At 37.7% G+C, this 23,680-nt stretch overlaps 1 protein-coding gene across 1 annotated transcript in view; it reads left to right on the top strand.

Moving 5' to 3' along the window:
* The window catches only part of LOC150083332 (death-associated protein kinase 1-like), a 574,715-nt gene that overhangs the window by 111,428 nt on the left and 439,607 nt on the right, over positions 1-23,680 (top strand). Inside the window, exon 7 of the mRNA XM_090377188.1 lies at positions 5,981-6,026. Within this exon, the coding sequence (XP_090233314.1) occupies positions 5,981-6,026 (46 nt within the window). The remainder of the gene's footprint in view (positions 1-5,980; positions 6,027-23,680) is intronic.

The following is a 23,680-nucleotide window of genomic DNA, read 5'->3' as shown; positions in this document are numbered from 1 at the left end:
TGCGTAGCACACGCTTCTTGATTAAACCGGGGTTCGAGCCTGTCACCACCAAATATGGAGGATGCGGAAAGGTCAGGGAATGACCACCGCATATCCCGGAGCAATATGGCCTTAGTTGCTAATGTTCCTAAAAACCAAATAACAAACAAAACAATGATGCTTCCTAGATACTTGAAGTTGTTAACCATTTTTAGCTGTTTCCCTTCCATTGTAATGTATCCATCAAGCTCGCCACTCCTCTTTAGAACCATTACTTCACTCTTCTCCTGATTGAAAACCAGTCCAAATTCATTGGCCATACTAGCCCATATATCAACTTGCCATTGCACTTGTTCCCTGCTATCTCCCTATATGCAGAGGTCATTTGCGAAGAGCATGACTTTCATCTGGTCCTGTCCAAGTTGTTCTACCACTCTACATTGTACATCATTCATGACAGCTATGAACAGTAGTGGTGACAGGATGCCTCCTTGCCTCAAACCTGATATTTGAAGCTCTCCGTCAGCTCCACCACTGTTACTTTGCTCACTGTATTGGTGCACGTAGTCTCAATTCTCTCCACAATTCTCTATCCCCAAGTTTCTCAAAACCTCCCACACTTTCTCTCTCTTTACGGCATCAAACGCTTTCTTTATATCCAAAAATTCCATCCATATTTCTTTATTGTGTTCGTAACACTTTTCCATCAGTTGCCTGATGCAGAAAATTAGATCCACCGTCGATCTAAGATGGTTTTAGGCCTAGTTACTGTTCATCGGCCATCCTGTTTTCAATGTTTCCTCTTATCTTCTGCTCTAACACTCTCTCATACAGCTTATTCATATGTGATGTCAGTGTGATACCTCTATAATTGGAACATTTTTTCCTGTTCCCCTTCTTGAACAACGGGATGATCAAACCTTCTTTCCAGTCCTTCGGCACCTGTCTCTCATCCCAGATCTTATGGAACAGTCTGTATGTCCATGCTATCCCTGCCTCGCCTGTAGCCTTCAGCATTTCTCCATTTATCTCATCCATACCAGCAGACTTACCTGTCTTGATGTATTTCTATGCCTGTACTACATCATTTAGAGTAAATAATGTGACTCATCCAACCAGCACGTCATCTTCCAGTCTTCTAATGTCCAACTTGGAAGCTCTTTGCACCAGGCGAGTCTTTTACGCCGATGAACCTTGGTTAGGAGAGGATGCCATAGGGGTTTCTGCTGGTATAGCCCATACGTGCGAGCATGCAACGCATGGTCATGGCAAAATTGTTCCGGGTTGGCCAATGCTGTATTGAGTAGTCAGCTCTTGAACAGTGTTTGCCTGTATGAGGCATTGGACCCGGCGCTCACCTCTAACTTCAACCTTTCACTGTCTTTTGCAGTTTTGCTGTCGGGTCGTTGTTTGACCATTTTGACACCAGTCCTGGTACACTTGAACTATGGCAGCTCTCGAACACCCCAACAGTTCAGTTGTTTGGGAAATCGAGGCACCAGCTTGTCAAGCTCCCACAATCTGTCCTTTATCAGAGGGCCCTCCGTAGCCAGGTGGGCAGGAGCAGCAGTGCGTGCACACGCTTCTTGATTAGACCGGGGTTCGAGCCCATAACCACCAAATACGGAGGATACGGAAAGGTCAGGGAATGACCACCGTATATCCCCAGAGCAATATGGCCTTAGTTGCTAATGCTCCTAAAAACCAAATAACAAAAAACAACCTTTATCAGAGTCCGATAAATCCTTCCTTTTACCCATTACGCTTGGAATTTTACTACCTACTGAAACACTGACACCTTATCTATGCTATGTATGTCGACTAACTGCGCACTCTCGTATCTCACGTGGCCAATGGGTTGCATTCACTTTTCATAAGGGTGATCATAATTTAGTGATCACTCAGTGTATATTGTTAAGGTAAAGGATGGATATGTATTATACATTTGCATTTTCATAGTGACAATATTATTACTCTAAACAAAATATAAGTACATGTAAGTACAATATAAGTTCATGGATTTTTATATTAATGATGCCTAATTTCAAACTGTGTTTATCTGTGAAATATCTGACATTAATGGGACCTTGCAGTTGTGTGATTTAGTTCATCTTTGACACTATAGACAATAAAAAGCATAAATTAGACTTTCATTATGGGTTTAGGTCAAATTTTGAAATTCAGACTTGCCTAGACAGCACTATTGAGACTTGCAATTCTTGTTAATTGAATTTATTAGTTGCATATAGTGTTCATTCTCTCTCTCTCTCTCTCTCTCTCTCTGGCGCCTCCGTAGCCAAGTGGGCAGGAGCAGCAGTGCGTAGCACACGCTTCTTGATTAGACCGGGGTTCGAGCCCGTGACCACCAAATACGGAGGATGCGGAAAGGTCAAGGAATGACCACCGCATATCCCGGAGCAATATGGCCCTAGTTGCTAATGCTCCTAAAAACAAAATAACAAACAAACTCTCTCTCTCTCTCACAGTTTTGTTGCTTTCTGAGCCTTACTCCTGGGACATAGATCTTGATTTTTAGCAAAATCTACAGAAACTTAATTTCTGTAGATCTTTAACAAAGATTAAGTCTTCATTCTGAAAACCTATTATGTTGTTTGTGTTGGAAAGCTTTTTAGATAAATTTGTCAGAATTGGTGTGAACTTCATGTAATTCTAGACCCCCAGAAACTTCAGTTTTATAGTCTTTGATCATGATTTCTTGTTAGTCACTAGAATTACAGCAAACTAGAGAATCCTGGAAGAGATTTTATGCCAATCTTGGTGGTAGCATAGTAGAATTTCTACCCCAGATCTAAACATATGCAATAAAAACTCTGTACAGAAGAGAGAAATAAGTGGTTGACATTCATGTGTAGAGAAAGAAGAAGAACTCTTTATTGCATACAGAAGGTATATTGTTGTATACAACACCCTTCACGTTTAAAAGCCAGGGGTTAGTGGCTTTGGTAATGGGGGGATAACAAGAATGAGAAGAATAGAAATTTTGGATTCAACAAAGGATTCGTTAAAAAATAAGAGTTGTGGGTACTCTGCCTTTCATGCATCTACAACTAGGGTGATGAAATTTTTAGGTATAAGATGTAAGTGACCTGAGAGGAACTATTAAAAGGAGGGGATGAAATGTCATTCAGCTATAAGAAGTGCTTAATGTGATTAGACTAGGAAGGGAAGTTGAAATAGTTGAGCATGTTAATAATAAAGTTCAGATTGCAACGTTTTGGGTAGTCATAAATCATGATCTTCATTTATGAACTTGTGAACAAAAAAAAAAAAAAAAAAATGACACGTCAGATGGATATTGTTTATGAAAGTTGAAGGCAGCTTGTTTGCATTTGAAGAAGGTGGAGGGCTGTCATTCCACAGGGTTTGTCAATTGCTCCAAGATATTCAGAGACCATTGTAAAACAAATGAAGCACGACCTCTAGGGAGTGGGGAGGAGAAAGTAGTCTTCGATGGGTGACATGAAAAAGAAAAGGACTGCCAGCTGTTATCGGATATACTTCAAAGAAAACACTAATTTCTTATTTTTATGATATTCTGCTTGGTTTTTATTATTATTATTAGCCATATGGCGCAAGGAAGCCTGAGGCTTATGCTGCACCAGCCGAAAATCCAAAAGTACCCTGAGAGAGAGAGAGAGAGAGAGAGAGAGAGAGAGAGAGAGAAGAATGATGATATCCGATCCAGCTCAGGACCGTGGGTGTGTCAAGTCCATACTCACCAGATGTGAGTCCCTGGGGTGTTGATTTGGTTACAAAGTCAATTGTGAAGGCAAAAAGGAGAGGGTTAGATTAAAAGGTGATAAATTAATCAATTGTAAAGTCAGTAATTTGCTGATTTGTAAAGATTCTTCGATAACCCCAGGGGCTCACATCTGGTGAGTATGGGCTTGGCAAAAACAGGGTCCTGAGCTGGATATTATCATTCTTCTCTTTCTTGGTGATTCCTTTCTACTTATGACTCTCTCTCTCTCTTTTTTGGTTTTTTTTTTTTTTTTTGGCTAGGGCAGCATAAGCCTCAGGCTTCCTTGCACCATATGGCTAATAATAATAATAATAATAAAGTAGGACCTTGGATGGTGGTTGGGGGAGTGAAAAATTGGAATCAGCTAATGATTTCACATTTGTTTACTAATTAGCAAATAATGCAAACTGTCAGGAAAAAACAGTCTCTAAGAACAGTTATGTCTCTTTTTGGAAGTGAGGAGATCAGTCAGCTTTAAAAACTATCAAGATAAGTGAAATTAACTGATGAGGCTAAGTAAGCAGCGACAAAGTTGAACTTACAAATAAATATATACTTCTAACATATTTTTTTTTTATGATAAGATGTCCAAAGTAGTTGTATCAAAAAAAAAACAAAAAAAAAACAACCCTTTCAGAATTCACTATAAACAGTGAAGAAATTAACTGTCATCACCATCCTATTAACCAAGACCTCAATGATATTCTAAATGGTTGAATATTTTTGAGATTCAAGGAAGCTTGGGAGTATTATAAACAAATCCCATATTAAATTTCTAAAGAATAAAGTGGCTATATGTACTGGTTTCAGAGAACTTTACCCAGTATCCCAAAATGATTTAAAACATCTCATTTGTACTGGTTTTGCAGTATGATGATCTAAGAACTCAAAAGAAACAACTGTTCATGGCACTGAACAACAATGCAAAATAATACTACTGTAGCTGAGTGACCAAATGTTAATCACTCAGTACAAGTATTTGAGTAGACTGTGGTTCCAGCCCAGAAAACTGCTAACTACAGCAATGTTATTATATTTTCTCTATCTTGTGAATTCCTTTGTGGGCTGACCCTGGAGTAGAAATAGAGAATTTATTTTTATTTTAGATGGTATTATATTTTTATAATGCTTATTTGAATTTATAAAACTGTTACCTATAAGTACATAATATATATACGGGTATATGTAAGCAATTATGGGTGGCCCTAATATATAATAATAGTAAAATTTTACAACTTTGTAAAATTATTTTTACAAAGTTGTAAAAGCAGGTACTAGAAGTTGATGTGAAAAATAGCATACAGGAGATTAGCATCACATTTGCATCGGTTACTGCAAACATCATATTTGCATCAGTTACTCCTTGTTTCCGAGAGATGTCTAGGAAAATTTTCAGAATGCACTGAAAAATTTTCCTGGTGTACTGATGGTAAAAGTAGGGCCTCTGACAATGTTACCAGCAGTAGCAGAACCACTGGATTTCAGTATGATCTCTCAGGAGGACTACTTTGGAGTTGACAGTATGCTACCTGGTTAAGTGATATTTTTTTTTATATAAATATGACCCCTGGAAGATGACATATATAAGGCCAGATATAAGTCATCTGCTTGTAGTGCTACCCCTAACCAACCTTATGGAGCTCTTTGAGATACTTCTGTCGTCTCTTGGATATATTCTGATTATGGATATATCAAAATGGTATATCCATAATCAGGATATACCATTTTGGTGGACATTCAGAATCTTTTCTGAATTTCTCAGATACTCTTGATATATGTGCAGTCAAACTGTGTGTTACATAGTTGAACCCTCCTGTTTAAAATGACCCTGTTTTTGCATATGAGAATGTTTTAATTTGCATCATTTACTTGATCTGTATACACAATTTCAATATGATTTATAAAAGGTAAGTGCACAAACTCCATTTGTATCTTAAATGTTTTAAACAAGCATTATAATAATTAAATATAATAATAGTGTAAATAGTCTTGTCTGTTTAATTGAGCTGTTCATTGATGGAAATGGGATTGCATGATACTCTCACAGTAATTGGTATTTCCTGTTATTGTTTATGCAATATTTTACTCTTTCCCTAAATTGAAATTTCTTTATAAAACTTGAGTCTTGAGAATTTTTTTCATAGGAAAAATAAATTATATAATTGAAAATATTTTTAAAAAAAGTATATCACTGTATTTTTAGAAGACAAGTTTAACACCAGTTATAATTTTACACAGGAAAAGAGCCACTGTAAAACAGTGTTTAGGACATTCTTGGATCCAAGTAAGTATATGAATATAAAATCTAAGTCTTACCATTTCTTGTAACTTAAATGTTTCAATTTTGCAATAATTTTTTTTTATTTATTTATCACTATGAGCTTAAATATTAAGAGTATGTAACTATTGAATTTGAGTTTTAGTTTCTCTCTTATATGATTCATAAAATGTCATGTATTTTCATCATACTGGATGATGGAAAATATGTTAATATTGGTAGTGAAGCCTTAAGACAATTCTTTAGTGACTAAATCAGAGCAGGTACCATAGTTTGCCAATCACTTGTAACTGCTAGCCCACAGGACCAGCATCCCTGTTATTTACCAATGTTTATTAAGGTTTTACTGTGCACAATAATAATTCTCACAGGGGTCCACAAAATGAGAACACAGTAGCTAAAATGAAAAGGTGAAAACTTTTAATTTTAGTCTCATGCCTAACCACTTAGCTATGTCAGGCCTAATATGTATTCATGCAATATGCAACTTAATTTATTATCTTAAGTAATTGTGATAATAAAATCTGCTGCAAGTATTAACAGCCTTTTCAGCTTAAACATAGTAACCTTGATTGCCAGGAAGAACTTTCTTATATAAGTGCTCAAAAAATCAAAATCTTTTGGAAATATAAATATAAACCACTCTCCTTTTTACTACTAGAAGTCTCCTCAGAGCAGTATATACACTAACATTGTTTTGAATACTGCTCACTATGAAACATATTGCGAGGATAATAGGAATATTGACCTTTCCTGAACAAACCTAGGTAACCAGTTTTGGCAGAATTTTTGTGCAAAACCAGATCCTGACAGATTGATCCAATTCTCCATCAAAAATTCTCTCAGGTTTTAATCACTGCCCAAAAACAGGTGTAAGTTTTCAGGTCCATCCTAATCTTGCTTAAATATCCCTCATCCTTCAGATACAGGTAGATGAAAACTTATTTACTATATCACAATCTATACCCCAGTTTTTCAAAATGAAATTAAGATTACGTAGCTGATTATTTAAATCACCCTATTACTTGTGATAAAATAACTCAAATGACAACCAAACTACTCATCAGGATAAGCTCACTGTGAATTTCAGAGGTCCTCTGACATGTATACTTGCATGTACACTAAATACTAGGCGCATAGTAAATAAATTTGATGAATTTGAAGTACCCGTCAAGTCATCAAATTCAGACATTGTGGGGATATCAGAGACATCGTGTTACTCAGACATAAGGGATGTGGGGAGTACAATGTGTACAGGAAAGACATAGTATTGCTTGTCAAGTGGCACCAGGCGTGATCCACACCCAACTCCACATACAGAAAGTAGAGTCACGATAACAGGGAGGGAGAGGTCATGCTCTTAGTTAAGAAGCACATAAAATCTAAAGCATTGCATCAATTTAGTGTGACATAAGCACTGAGAAAACAAAAATGAGAGGAGGAGTGTGTTATAGGCCTGATGACTGCGATGAGTATAACCTACAACTACACTGAGAAATAGTGAGCCAGTAAAACAGAATGTCTTATAATGGTGGATTTTAACTTTCCAGATATTGACTACAATTTGTGGGTTGGTTACTCACACACTAGCAAGATGTAAGGGTTGTGAACTGTAGAAGAATGTTTAGTCTTAACTGCATCTACAGTAATGTCTAGAGTGCTGTCAACAAAATGGGTGAATTCGAACTCCTTGTTAGGGCAACTAGTGTTGACATTAGCATATAGTAGTGGCATGTGATGCAAGAAAGCAAGCTTATATAGCATCAACCAAAAAACAAAAAAAAACCCCACTTCTCATTTCACCTATCCATTCCCTCCAAAAGTTTGTCTAGTTTTTCTTTGAATTTACTTAAGCTTTCAACTTCCACAACAACAGATAGAAGTTTGTTCTAGCAATCAACCGCTGGCTGGCTAAAGTTAACTTTCCACACATCTATTCTGCAACCATCTTTCGTCAATTTGAATTTATGCCCGTTAGGTTTGTAATCTGAGCAGGAGAAAGAATCCCATCAGCATTGAGCTTGCTCAAACCATTCAAAGTCTCGATCAGATCAGGTGCCTAGTCTCCAGAGGTTACATTTTGCAGAACTGGAGCCTTTCTTGGTATGAGCACCCCCTTTGTTCCCCTCACCAATCTCGTTGCCCCTCTCTGTACTTGTTCCAGCAGCCCTGCATCTTTCCTAAAATGAGGTGTTCAGATGTTCAGACATGTATGCAGTACTCAAGATGTGGCCTGATTAGCCACTCTATTCAAGAAATCTCATTATGGATAATATCTTAAGCCATAATATCCTGACTATTGCCTTATACAAAGGAATAATCATGTCCTTATCCCTGCTATCAAAATTCCTGTATATCATTGACAAGACCCCATTAGCTGCTCTGGCAGCATGTCTGCACTGTTCAGAAAACTTCATATCTGACTGTATAGTTATCCCCCAATCTTTTCATTCACCACTACCTTGAGTGTAGTACTTCACAGTTGGTACATTACTCTGGGGTTACTGCTACCCATATGCAGTACTTTCCATTTGTCAATGTTAAACTTCAGTTGCCACCTCTCAGCCCATTTGTCCAACTTTTCTAGATCCTGTTTCAGTTTGTATAGTGTCATTATTGTCATTAACAACACTGCCAACATTTGTATCATCTGCAAACTTGGACATTAAGCCTGTTACATCTTCATCAATATCATCTATATATACATATAGATGATATTGATGTATTATTTTATTTTAATATACAATAAAGCAATATACATTTTATTGTATATTGCTTTATTGTATATTGCCTTATTGTATAAGGCAATAGTAAGGCCACATTTGAGTACTGCATACAGGTCTGGAGTCCTCATTTTAGGAAGGATGCAGAGAAAGGCAAAGAGATTGGATAGGGAAAGAAAGAGGTGATCTTACCAAGAAAGACTTCAGTTCTGCAAAATTGCACATCTGGAAACTAGGCACCTGCAAGGTGATATGGTTGAGGTGTGTAAGGCTTTGAATGGCTTGAGCAAACTGAAGGCTGATAGAATTCTTCCTCTTGCTCAGACTGTACACATAAGGAAGCATAAATTCAAATTGAGGTAGGATGGTTGCAGAATAGGATGGTTGCAGAATGTTGTGTGGAATTTTGCCTTCGACCAATGGGTAGTTGATTGCTGCAACAAGCTTCCATCCATTGTTATGGAAGCGGATAGTTTAAATAAATTCAAGGAAGAACTAGTCAAAGTATTGGAGAAGGTGGATCAGTGAAAAGGGAATTTTTATTTGTTTGTTTTTATTTTGGTTGATGCTGTATATAAGCTTGCTTTCTTGCATCATTTGTCACTATCAATACTAATACTAAGACAATGTGTTATTAACGGACACCTGCTCTTCCTGAACTAATGTTATTAGTGGAGTTAATTGCTGAACCTATTTTTGTTTTCTGTTTATTAGTGATGCTGATGAATGTATACAAGGCTTAATGTCTAAATTTGTAGATAATACAAAGGTTGAATGGGTGGTTAATGACAGTAATCAAGGTAAGCTACTGGAACAAGATCTAGAAAAATTAAGCAGATGGGCTGAAAAATGGCAGTTGATGTGTAACATAAGGCAATGCCTATGGGCAGCGGTAATCCAAGATTACTACTGATCATATTAGTAATACCAACTAATAGTACTACACTGACGGTAGTGGAAAATAATGAAAAAGACATGGGGGTATTTGTGTAGTCAGATATGAAGTTCTCTAAGCAGTGCAGACAGGCTGTCAGGACAGCTCATGGTGTTTTGATGATATACAGGAACTTTGCTAGGAGGGATAAGGAGATGATTATTCCATTGTACTTGGGCTGCATCTTGATTACTACATACATGTCCAATAGCCTCATTTTAGGAAGGATGAACATCTGCTGGAGTGGGTGCAGAGAAAGGCAACGAGATTAATGACTGGAACAAAAGGGTTCTTAATAAAAGGCTTCAGTTTTGCAGATTGCAGCGTCTGGAAATTAGGGACCTGTGAGGTGATCTGATTGAGTTGTTTAAGGCATTGAATGAATTGAGCAAGCTTAGTGCTGATGGAATCCCTCCTCTTGTTCAGATTACACACAAAAGGGACATAAATTCGAATTGAGGGCAGGCAGACGGTTGCAGGATAGAAATGCGGAAGTTTGCCTTCAGCCAGCGGGTGGCTTATTGTTAGAAGTAACTTCCATCTGTTATGGAAGTGGGTGGTCTGATTAAATTGAATGTATAACTAGAGAAATTATTGGAAATGATGGACACATGATGTGGGAAGGCTTTTTTTTTTGGCTGATGCTTTATAAGCTTGATTTCTTGCATCATTTGCTAATACTAATACACTCCTACCCTCATTTTTGTTTTCCCAGTGCTTATCTCACCATATTGACTGAACATTTCATTGGCTGTCCATGTTGGCTGAATGCACTGCTTTAGATGTAATATGCTTCTTAATTAAGTTCATAATCCCCTCTCTTCCTGTTCTGTGTCTTTTCTGAACATATTTTACTCCCCATATTCAATTTGCATCCATTATGTCTGAGTGGTATCCCATCTGTGATATCCCTGCAATATCTGCATTTGATGACTTAACCATTACTTCTAATTCATCAAGTTTATTTACTTTGCTCCTAGCATTAGTGTACATGCAAGTATACATGCACCTGTTCTACAAGTGCATGTATACTCAGCCACCCTAACACACTCCATGTATTTGCTTGTTCCATGAGGACCAGCAGCTGGCCTTGAAATCCTTGACACTTTGCTTACCAGGTTGCTGCATTTTCTAATAGAAGCAGTGCAAGAATCACTTTCACTCTTGTAGTACCATTCCTTTAGAAACATTCTCTCTAGGACTGAACTAATTGCAAAGTCTCTCATTGTGTACTCTCTCATATTGTTTTTGGGAAGAATTGCAGACACTTTCAAATTTAATCCTAACTCGTGGCTTTTTTTCATCGTTGACCTCTACTTGTTATGTAAGTCCTGAGATCTACTTTTAACCCTTGTGGTCCAGCATTATTTCTGCTGTTCAGAAATTCCATTCCAGTCCAGCAAGGGAGGAAAAAAAAAAAGAATACTGAATACGAGCTCTTCAGACATTATTTATTTTTGAGTTTACATGATGTGATCCTAGTTTTCTGGAGCATGTTTCATAATACCAAACTTTCTTCCACTGCTAACCCTCCTGTCACTACATACTGCACAGTCTTCCTTCTTACTTGAATTTTCTTGTTTCATCACAAAATGAGAAATGAGAATAGCCATTCAACCTCTTTTTGGCATTTGAACTTAATGGCCTTTTTCTGGAAAGGACATTTTTTATTTTGGACATCTCCTACTAGCTGAACAAGCAACGTGTTTCGAAACTGCTTGTAACAAAGGTTTTTTTGAGGTGGTGGTTCTGCCACCTTCATCAAGATGAGGCTATTCGCAATTGAGACTTCTTATAGCCAGAAAAACAACTTTATCCACAATTTTATCAATTCCAAGTGAAGGAATAATACATACAGCAATGGGCAGCTCTGTCAACATTTCCCATATTTTTTGTATATTCACAAATAGCAACTGCCTTTTCAATCTGTAAGATTTAACTTCCTTTTACCATTCCTTTTGTTATTATAGTTTGGGTATCAGAGAAAGTAGAAAGCATAAGTACAGTTCATTTTGTCTTTCCATATCATCACTTGAACTGTATCCTCCTTTTGGAAACCAACAACTCAACGTTTTTCAGTTTTCTTTATCGTCTTGATCTCTAATGGTAAACCTTTCCTGTTTCTCATACCAGTGCCTATTAGGTGTATATATTCAATCTATGTAGTTCTACTGCTAGTGAATACTAATGTAAAATCGGTCAGTGAATAAATGAAATCCACTACGCTCAACACTTTGAAGAAGTTCTTAAATGAGATGAAGCAACACCAGCATTGGTTGCCAGGTCGTCATCTGCAAGATACATCATCGGGATTGAAAATAACATCATCTTCATTATCGGACAAAATTAAGTCAAATTCTGAACCAGAAATTTCTGGCAGTTTCTCAGATTTTTCATCAGAAAGGCTTTTTTGAGATGTTGATGCCATGACTAAACACTTTGTTTTTGGCAGAGAGTAGATTCAAACTGAACATAAAAATGAAAAACTACAGCCACTGGCTGTTAACAATTGAATGTTTCATTTCATCAAACAGTTCAATTGCTGACAATAACTTTGACCAGTGCATTCTATTTTGGAGATTGCCTCTGCATTACCTGATGCACAAATATAATCTCAGGTATTAAGGTGGGCAGCTGAGAGCTTGATGGGCTCCCAATTCAGTTCCTTCAAGGGCATCCATCCTGCTCTTTAAGCTCTCATAGAGGCATGTGATGCAAGAAAGCAAGCTTATGTAGCATCAGCAAAAAAAAAAAAAAAAAACATTTCTCACATCCATTCCCCCTAAACATTTGTCCAGTTCCTCCTTGAATTTATTTAAGCTATCAACTTCCACAACAAGAGATGGAAGTTAGTTCCAGCAATCAAAAATCCACTGGCAAAAGGCAAATTTCTACACATCTATTCTACAATTGTGTACAACTTCAGTTGCCACTTCTCAGCCCATCTGCCCAACTTTTCTAGATCCTATTGCAGTAGCACGCTGCCATTACTGTCATTACAACCCTGCCAACCTTTGTATCATCTGCAAACTTCAACATTAAGCCTGATATACTTTCATTAATATCATTGATAAATATATAAAACAACAGTGGACCCAACACCAAACCTTGGGGGACTCCACTAATAACATTAGTCCACGAATTAGTCTGTGTTGCCTGATAATTTATATGCATCCCATGCATTTTTCTTCTCTGCCATGAGTCTCATTAGTTCATCTAACGCCTAAACTTTGAACAGTATTTCTTAATTGATATGAAAAGTGTTGTAGCTTCCACGATTACTTCCTTAAATGCTTCTCATTTAGAATTTGCCTCCTCCCTTCCTATCCTGGCTGTCCTTCTTGTACACATTGTGCTCTCCAAATTCCAATTCTGCATTGCTTATATCTGTGTGACACCATGTCTCTGATATCCCAACAACATCCGCCTTTGATGTCTTGACCAGCACTTCAAGTTCATCAAATTTATTAACTATACTCCTAGCATTAGTGTTAGTGTAAATGAAAGTATACATGCTCCTATTCTTAATCTTAGTTACCCTAAAACAACCAATGTATTTATTTGTTTCGTTATGACCCCCACCATTCCCTGAAAACCCCACTCTCCATTCTAATAGAAGCAGTTCAAGAATCACTTTGACTTCTGCCTGCAGCTACTGTTAATCTTTTAGTCTGTGAATCCCCCCCCAAGCTAGCAGTTTTTCCACCCACCTGCCACGATAGCATCAGCAAATATTCTTGCACCCCCTTCTATTTAAGTGTATCCTATCCCTGTAGAAGCAGTCTCTCCTGTTAACAAGCACAGACCAAGCTGAGAAAAATTCTACCCCTTGAGCCTTGCACAATCTCTCCAGGGCTGAATTGATCTACAAGGCTCTCATCACATACTCTCCTATCGTGTCTGGGCAGAATTGCAGACACTTTCAAATTTAACCCTAACTCACAACTTTTTTCAATATTGAGCTGTACTTGTTAAGTAAGTCTGCAGATCTCCTACTCTTAATGTCATTAGTGCCAACATGTACAACAATATCAACCTTTGTGCTCTTGAAAGATGATATCTGCTCTACAATATCATCAACTTTTGCCTCTGGCATACATACCCTGGTCCTAACCCAACTATCCTTTTTACACAGTATATTACCCGTCTCCCTGAGAATAGAGTCACTGACAATAAATAACTCCTGTTGGACCAGCGCATTCTGCCTTGGATATTTCCACTGTGTGCCTGATGAACAAGAGTGAGCTCTTGCATTGGGGTGGGCAGCTGAAAGCTTGATGGGTCCTCCATTTTAATACATTCAAAAGCATGTACCCGACTCTTCAAACTTTCAGAACGCTCAGTTGCTGCCTAAAATCTTGACACCCTGCATCTAACACACACACACACACACAGTCATCATCCTTGGCTTGATCATGTCCTGTTCCAGAAAGTTTCACAAGATCCACATTTTTTTTTAGGCTGTGATGCATTGGAGAATTGGTCCCTCTCAGTTCTCCCCGAGTCACAGCACTCCTGCCACTTTGTGTCCGTTGCTTTGCTGCTCTAGTCTGGGAATGATAGTGTATACTATTGATTAACAATGAAATTTAATAAGATTAATAAATTTAATTAATTAATTATCGATACTACACTATCTAATAGATTCCTAAATGCAGTGATATGTATTACACTATCTAGTTTTATGTTAGAGCAACCTATTTACCACAATTAAAAATTTGAATTCCTACCACTCCCTCTGTACTATAACAATGTCTGCAAGATTTGAACAAATCTTGCACACTCTTTGCACAAAACATGCACAAAAACATCTCCTTGTTTGTATCATGTCCCATTCCAAACAGCTCTGCAAACATCGAACAAGTAGCACATTTTGGGTCATAGGAGAACTGCCCCTTCGATTGTTCTCCTAGGGGTACAGCACTTCCGCTATTTTTTGCCTGTTGCTTTGCTGCTCTAGTCTGAGGCATGATTTTGTTTAAATTCAGTTTAATTTGAGAATACTACTCTAAACTAATAGTTACCTAAATGTGATAATGACACTACTCTATTTATAATTTATGCAACAATAATATGTATGACGCTAGCAAGTTTACGTTATATGTTATGTTATACAGTTACATTCATAAAGTTATAGGTTAGTGACATATAGTTAGTACAATAGCATTATCTCTATATATGATAAACCAAGCTGAAGTAGTACATTGGCATTGTTACATAACGTCTCATGTGAAATCTTTTCCAACGAGTTGCTCGTCTCTTTATATGAGGGTGGTTCGGTAAAGAATCGCCCTGACCTAGCTGCAGAGGTGCTTGCCCGTTGATTCTTGGCACAGGTTTTAGTCCTCTACATAGCCACCATGCCGATTTACACATTTTTCACATCGATGGATGAGGCTATGGATAGTAGGCCCCCTCCCCAAAAAAAAAATGATTTGAGGGAAGGAAACAAGAAGTCCAATGGTGCTAGATCGGGTGAGTAGGCTAGATCGGGCAGTATCTCATATCTACAAGTGGCCACATGTGTTGTTGTAATTTCAAAAGTGTGAACTGGGGCATTGTCTTGAAGCATTCTCACATCTTTGGACAGCATGCCACGCCTGCTTGTTTTGATTTTCTCCCATAATTTTTTGAGTAAGTTGGCATAATAGGCACCTATAATTGTTCTACCTTTCAGCAGGTAATCAGTCATTATTACACCTTTCTCATCCCAAAACACTATCAGCAAGCCCTTTCTTGCTATGCTTGGACCCTTGCCTTCTTGGGGGGTGGGGAACCATGATGTTGCCAATCCATGGACTGCTTTTTACTTTCAGGGTCGAAATGGTGTATCCAACTTTCATCCTGAGTGATTAGACAAGAGAAAGTCTTCCTCATTTTTTTGGCACAGGGCTAACAAGTTTTGTGATTTCTGTTGTCGATCAGCTTTCTGGAAACCAGTCAATAATCGGGGAATCCATCTTGCACTCAATTTCTGTAAACAGAGTTGGTCATGAAGGACTGATTCAACAGAGCCCACACCTTCTTCACCTCCTGGGACAATTCACGCACAGATATTCGCCGATCTTCCATGATTAATGACTCCACTTTTGTGATTGTGCTGTCATCAATGGCTGAATGGGGATGACCTGGAATGGGCTCAGATTCTACCGATGTTTGACCACACCTAAACTGTCTATGCCAGTGCTTCACAATGCCATAGGATGGGGCTTCATCCTTGTATACAGCAGTCATCTCCTCGTGGATTTCTTTAGGAGATTTCCCCTTCAAGAACAGATACCGGATTACAGGTCTGGCTTCAGCTTTGTCCATGATGCTACTTCATCACACGTTCAGCTCTGTAAGAGAAAAACAAATTAAGACACAGGGCTAAAATTTTACACCTTTATTACAGAGATATGTATGAGTATGATGCCACACACAAAATATCATGGCTCTGTGATGTGTAGAAGTAGGTGACGGTGATTCTTTATTGAACCACCCTCATACCTGGAATAAATAATGCTTCCCCAATGGGGAAGACTATTGTTACTTATTTGCAGTGGGCACCACCACCCAGATGGCCGTTTCAAGGCTATTTGGCCCCTCATCGGTGAATGGATAGGTATCCCGGTGGTATAACAACTGATAACCCAGTTGTTAATTAATTTCAGAATATGAGAAATGCCAAGTGGAGTAAGTATAGTTTAATACTTATAAAATTTAGGACTGAAAAGCTCTCGTCTCCAGCGAAAAGAGTTCACTGACATATAAGTTAGTGCAATAGCATCATTTCTATATGCAGTAAACAGACTAAAGTTGTACAATGGCATCATTACATAACATCTCATATTGTGAAATTCTTCACAAAGAGTTGCCTGTCTCATTATACCTCGAACAAGAAACGTGACTCCAATGGGGAAGACTATTATTACTTATTCTCAGTGGGCTGGTATCACCACCCTTTGGGGGAAGCATTACTTATTCAAGGTATAATGACATAGACAACTCATTGCGAAGGATTTCACATGAGATGTTATGTAATGATGCCACTATACAACCTTTGGTTTGTTTACTATGTATAGAAATGATGCTATTGCACTAATTTATGTCAGTGAAATCTTCCCACAGTCTGAGACTTATTAGCCCTAAATTTTATAAGTTATAGATTAGTTATAATAGATTTTATTATCTGTTATAACTAATCTATGACTATCTACATATAAGGTAATTTAATAAGGTAATTATTAAATTACCTTAGCTAACTACAAAAAATATATGCCGACCTAGCTGATTAAACTTTCGAGATACCTATTTACCAAAATTAAGCATTACAATTCTACTACCATGCACTGTATTACAAGTTACTAGTTACGTTGGTTTTAATACCCACTGATAGACAAAAAATAGAATTTGTAACGTATGCACATTATTACCTAAATTAACAACAATTATTATTTAGTTTAAACTTTAAAAAATTCTGTTCTTTAGAACAAAAGTTCTTTTCTTCAAAAATTCATTCACGTCACACTGTTACATGAAGGGGTGTAATTGGTTTGCAAAGATAGAGTTGAAAATGGGATTCATCAGACCAGGTGACAGATTTCCATGTTAATGGTCCAGTGTTGCTAATGTGTCCATGCAAGGTGCAGTTTCTTGTGTCTCGCAGTGGGCATGGGTACCCATGATGGCTGATGATTGCCATTTCCTATATGAGCTAACATCCAGTGCATAGTCCATGTGGATATTGGTCTTGATGTTCCAACATTGTACTGGTTGGTTAGCTGGGCCACCATCATGCATTGCTGCTGTGTTATGAGATGAGGCACACAACACTCACCACAGGTATCAACCACTGTTGAGCCAGTCATAGTAGATTCATGATATCGTAGAACAGGAGCACTAAACCATGTTGGCTGTTGTTGAGATACTGGCACCTGCATATCTTGCACCCATAATCATTTCACTTTTGAAGTCTGAAAGATCTTGATACTGACCCATTCTTTCTTGCAGTTACTTAAAAACTGATTGTTACATGTGCAAACTACAATCTTGTACTATCTGTTATCAACTTTGAGCCTTCACCAGAGTCACAGACTAGTTCATTCCTAGACAAGGTGGTGTTGCTAATGCAAAGTTAACTCAGTGCACTGCAGAAATTGCATAAACTGCACTTTTTTTGTTCCCCTGGGAGAAGATGGGGATATGATCACATTATTATATCTGAAACCTCACTATAACCAGTCGTACATCAAAGTTGCACTATAATAATTTATCAATAACAGATACAGAATAGAAATTGCTAGAGATAAAAAGCACTAATAGATACAGCTAGAGATATAAAACAACTGTAGGTACATTCTATCCTACATTGAAATTGCTAAGTCATGAATGATTGTTTATATTTATGAAGCTTTATAACACTTCACTTTTAATTTGTTTTTCATAGACAGTTGCACTCTTCTTTGCATGCTGTCAGAAAACAATGGTCTGAAATACTGAAAGAATCGATGTTTACTTGGCACTGCTGAAAGTGAAATATCAATTATATGTTAATCTCCAGTTCAACATCATTGGCTTTTACTCTGTACGCTTTCCTAATTATAAATACAGATTTACTTGAGTAGTTTTGGAGGTGGAGCATTTTTTACTTGGAATTTTATATGAAAAGGTCTGACAGATGAGGCCCCACGCTTTGTCTTACAATTTTTGTTTTTGGCTGTGGGTGAACAGGTATAGTTTGGACAGCTGGCAGTATTGCTGTGAAAATTTAGGTACTGTTCACTTTATGCTGGAATTATTGTATAAAATTGTTTTTATCTGAATTATTATAATTTTTAATATTAATAATAATAATATTATTATTTATTTATTTATTTGACAAAACATATATCACATATGAAATAAAATAAGAGGAATGCTTCACTCCGATTAACTTCATCATCATCATTCTACTCTTCCGTTTGGCATGCGTTGAGTCCCTATTTAGATCTCGTCCTCCATTGTTGTCGATCTCTTGAATCTTGCATAATTTATTGATAACTCTGAAAGCCTGTGTTTTCCTTTAGGCATTGGAGCCATTCTCTTTTGGGTCTTCCTGGTGGTCTCTTGTCTCCAATTCTTCCTGTCAGTACTATATTAGGCCTGTGTTGTTTCATCCAGTTCACGTCCAAACCACTGAAGTTGTTTTTTGTAGATCTGCTCTATTATTCTGCATTCAAAATTTAGATCTCTCCTTACTTGTTCATTAGTTTTATGTTCTCTCCAATTTGTTTTATTGATTTTCCTTAGACATCTCATTTCAAATGACATTATTTTTTGCTTTTCTTTTTTGTTTATTATCCACTTCTCTGACCCATAAGTTGCTGTGGGTATGATGACAGTTTCATATAGTTTCATTTTTAGACTATTTGAGATTTTATTGCTCTTCCGTACGTTTTTGAGTTTGTTCATGTTTGTCCATCCGATGTTCAGTCTGTGATTAATTTGGTCAATATTACTTAGGTTTCCGGTTATTAGAGAGCCCAGGTATACAAATTTTTTACTTATTCTATTTGTTGATTTTGAATGTTTATGTTTTCTATGTTTTTTCCAATTTGCATTACTTTGGTTTTATTTATATTAATATTAATTCCATAATTGTTGCTTGCTTTATTGATGTTTGTTAACATTTCTTTTAGTTGTTGTTTGGTTTCTGTTAAAATCACAATATCATCTGCATATTTTATGTGATTTATATTTTTTCCATTTATTATTGTGCCATACTGATTAACTTAAATTTATTAAAGATTTGAAAGCCAACTATCAGAAACAGACTTTATACATGACCATGTGTTAATGATTTCTTCTTTGAGATCTTGGGACTGCGGTAAGAAGAAATGAAGGCTGGAAAAACCTATGGAAGAACTGGCAGAGGACATGGCCCTATCCTAGGTACTCCATTAACATCAATAAATAATCTGATTATGGGTGCAGCATCTACCATAATTTTCAAAAGCAGACTTTATAGTCAGAAAACTTTCAGAGATATTGGGTATTAGAGGAGCACACAAAGCAGTTTGAAAAAAAACATTTAAGAATGACACTTGTTTGTTTGTTCATGTTGAGTTACTCAACCCCATACTATGTAGAGGATTTGAGATGTCAAAACAAGTAAGAGTTGATATCTCAAAAGCACCAACCAACATGAGAAAAAATATTCTTTTAAGTAGCATAACTGCTGAAATCAAGTCATGGATCCACAACTAAAATCCTCATGAAAACAGTTCACAGTGGAAGCAAAGTACATCATCTCCAAAAGAAGGCATAGTCAGTGAAGTCAGCCAACAAACATATGATTACCTTTTTTGATATTAAAGCTATTTTTCACACTCATATTGGAAAAAAAGCTTCTTCTCTGGATAAGTTCTAAAGAAAAGAAATTTGAAAATGTGTATGATTGCTACATCATGACAATTCAGAAGTGCACACAGCCTCAATTGTTGAGGAAACACCACACGAGCTAAGCATTAGAACAGTTCCCTGCTCTCCCTATAGGTCTTCTATAATGATATAGATGTTTTGCCACTTGCCATCTGAGTGGAGAGGTTTGGATTTGAGTCCTGTCCCACTAGAGTAATTTCTACAGTCTTTTCAAATGAGCTGTAGTTAGCTAATCTCAGATAGAGAATAGGATTTTCCTGTGAGTTATTCCTGTTTTCATTTTTTAGCAAGCCTGATGTGCAAATCAGCCTGTGAACATATATGTCTATGTTCATAATATATGAACATAATACAAAACAGAGCAGTATGACCTAAGTAGCTGATGCTCCTAAAACCCAAGTAGCAACCACCATCTCCCCATAATTTGGATGTTGTCCCTTGTGACTTTTTCTGTTTCCTAAGTGCAAGGATTGATTTTTTTTTTGATTTGGTAGTTGTTGGCGCATCGGCTTCTGTGGCCATATTGCACCTCCCAAGGTTTTTGCAGTACTTTGATCCAAGCCCGAGGCGGGAATCGAACCCGCGACCTTTGGGTTGCCGGGCAGGTACTTTACCCACTCGGCTAGCCCGGTCGGCTAAGTGCAAGGATAAACTAAAAGTTTGCCATTTATCTATTGGACACCAAGCTAATAAATGTCACTCAGCATATTAATCATTTTTAAAACAATGGCTTCTTTGAAGTATTTAGAAAATGGGACAAGTGAACTGAACCAGATGGGAGTCATATCTAAAAAGAATAACTGTCTCAGTAAAAGTCTTTTAATTTAATTTGTCAATTTTAATTTCCCAATCTTTTTGGATTGCTCCTCATAAAATATTGACTGGAATTTGGGGGCTGGTCACTCACACACTAGCAAGGCTTTTGTGGATTTATTGGATGATTGTTTTCTACATCAGCATGTTCGGGAGGCAACTGGAGGGAGGAATACTCTTGATTTGATTATCAGCAGTGATTCTTCATGCATTAAGAATCTGAAGATAAATGAACCACTAGGTGGCAGTGATCACAGTGTGCTGAAGTGGGATTTACTCAAAGAGGTAACTACCATTAGGGGTAAAGGGAAAGGTTATTACTTTCGTAAAGGCGACTATGATGGACTGAGACAGTATTTAAATTCTATACAGTGGGATCAACTGATGATGTTACCAACAGCAAATTCAAAATGGGAAGCATTCAAAGAACTTCTCTTGGAAGCTACTAGGCTTTACATACCAACTAAGAAATATTGTTCAAGGTTTAGGCCTAAATGGATGTCAGATGAACTGATGAGGCATATGGCAGAGAAGAAACATGCATGGGATACATACAAATTAACACATGACACAGAAGCCTATGATAGATACAAGTTGATCTGTAACCAAGTTACAAAGGAGGTTAGGCAGGCGAAGGCAGATTACGAGAAATCTTTGGCAAGGGATGCAAAGAAAAACAGCAAAGAGTTCTTTACTTATGTAAACTCTAGAAGGAAGGGGATGAATCAGATTGGTCCACTTGATATCGATGGGGCAACTGTTGATGATCCTGCTCAGGTAGCTAACAAACTAAATGAATATTTTGCATCGACATTCACACATGAGGAGTTATTTAGCGAGGGGAAAGCCAGAGGTGTATTCAACTCTAGCAGTAAGCTAGAGAATCTTGTAATAACTGAGAGTAAAGTGGAGGAGAAATTGTTGAAGATAAACACAAGAAAGGCACCCGGGGTGGATGGGATCTATCCAATTATATTAAAGGAGGCAGCAGAGGAAGTAAGCAAACCCTTAGCCATAATTATGAGAGCTTCCTTGGACTCAGGGGAGCTACCCACAGACTGGAGATGTGCAAATGTGACCCCAATTCACAAAGGAGGATCAAAGGCTGACACAAGCAATTATAGACCTGTGAGTTTAACTTCTGTTCCAGGAAAATTAATGGAGGCACTAGTTAAAGAAGCACTGCAGGATCATTTAGACAAGACTTCAGTTATAGCTCGGACACAGCATGGTTTTGTTAAGGGGAAGTCTTGCCTGACCAATTTGATTGGATACTATGATGCAGTCACAAAGGAACTGGATGCAGGGAATAACTTTGATATTATATACTTGGATCTTAGAAAGGCTTTTGATACTGTTGCACATGGAAGACTGCTGCACAAATTGGAGCAGTGTGACATTGGAGGCAAATTGCTGCTGTGGATAAAGGGGTGGCTGAGAGGGAGAAGACAGAGAGTGGTAATCAATGGACACTGCTCATCGTGGACTAATGTTATTAGTGGAGTCCCTCAGGGCTCAGTGTTGGGTCCATTATTGTTTTCTGTATTCATAAATGATATTGATGATGGTATATCAAGCTTAATGTTGAAGTTTGCAGACGATACAAAGGTAGGCAGGGTTGTCGAGGACACTACTGACACTATGCTGCTGCAACACGATCTGGAAAGGTTGAGCAGATGGGCTGAGAGGTGGCAAATGAAGTTTAACATTGACAAATGTAAAGTAGTACACATGGGAAACAGCAACCCCAGAGCAACGTATCAACTCTGTGGTACTACACTGACAGTGGTAGAGAATGAAAGGGACCTGGGGGTGGTTGAGCAGGCAGATATGAAGTTCTCTGAGCAGTGCAGACGGGCTGCAAGAGTAGCTCATGGTGTATTGTCAATGATATATAGGAATTTTCTAGCAGGGATAAGGAGGTGATTATTCCCTTGTATAAGGCAATGGTCAGGCCACACCTAGAGTACTGTATACAGGTCTGGAGGCCTCATTTCAAGAAGGATGTAGAGCTGCTGGAACGAGTACAGAGAAGGGCAACAAGATTAGTGAATGGAACAAAGGGGTGCTCTTACGAAGAAAGGCTTAAGTTTTGCAAATTACAGTGTCTGGAGACTAGGCACCAGCGAGGTGATCTGATAGAGGTGTATAAAGCCTTGAATGGTTTGAGCATGCTCAATGCTGATGGGATTCTTCCTCTAGCTCAGAATAATCACCTGAGAGGGCATAAATTCAAATTGAGGAAGGACAGATGTAGGATAGACGTGCGGAAATTTGCCTTTAGCCAGCGGGTGGTTGGTTGGTGGAACAGACTTCCATCCCTTGTAGTGGAGGTTGATAGCCTAAATAAGTTTAAGGCTCAGCTGGACAGGTATTTTGAACGAACAGAGGGGTGAAGTGGAAGTGGTTTTTTTTTTTTTTTTTTTTTGGCTGATGCTGCATAAGCTTGCTTTCTTGCATCAAATGCCTCTACTAATGCTAATGCTAATATATATATATAAATGATAAAGATGCAATGAAATTACTGAAAGGCTTGGTAAACAGGAATGAGAAATTAAAATATATATACGACTGGGGTATGGATCTGGGGTACTATGGTAAACTAGAAAAAACTGGCAACCATAATGAAAAATAGACAAAAAGGTAATTATCAGTGTATTTTGTAGGGGAGTTGAGCTATCGGGTGTAATAACCATGGAAGAATTGAGAGAACCTGTATGCCAAAACCTGTATGCTAAAAAAGGCAAGATTAAATTAAATAAATTTAATCTTGCCTTATGATTAAATTA

The sequence above is a fragment of the Mastigoproctus giganteus genome, chromosome 7 (assembly GCF_048544385.1).
Source record: "Mastigoproctus giganteus isolate SK-2022 chromosome 7, ASM4854438v1, whole genome shotgun sequence".
Classification (NCBI taxonomy): domain Eukaryota; kingdom Metazoa; phylum Arthropoda; class Arachnida; order Uropygi; family Thelyphonidae; genus Mastigoproctus; species Mastigoproctus giganteus.
Note: the sequence above shows the minus strand (reverse complement) of the source record. Positions and strands in the feature narration are given on the sequence as shown.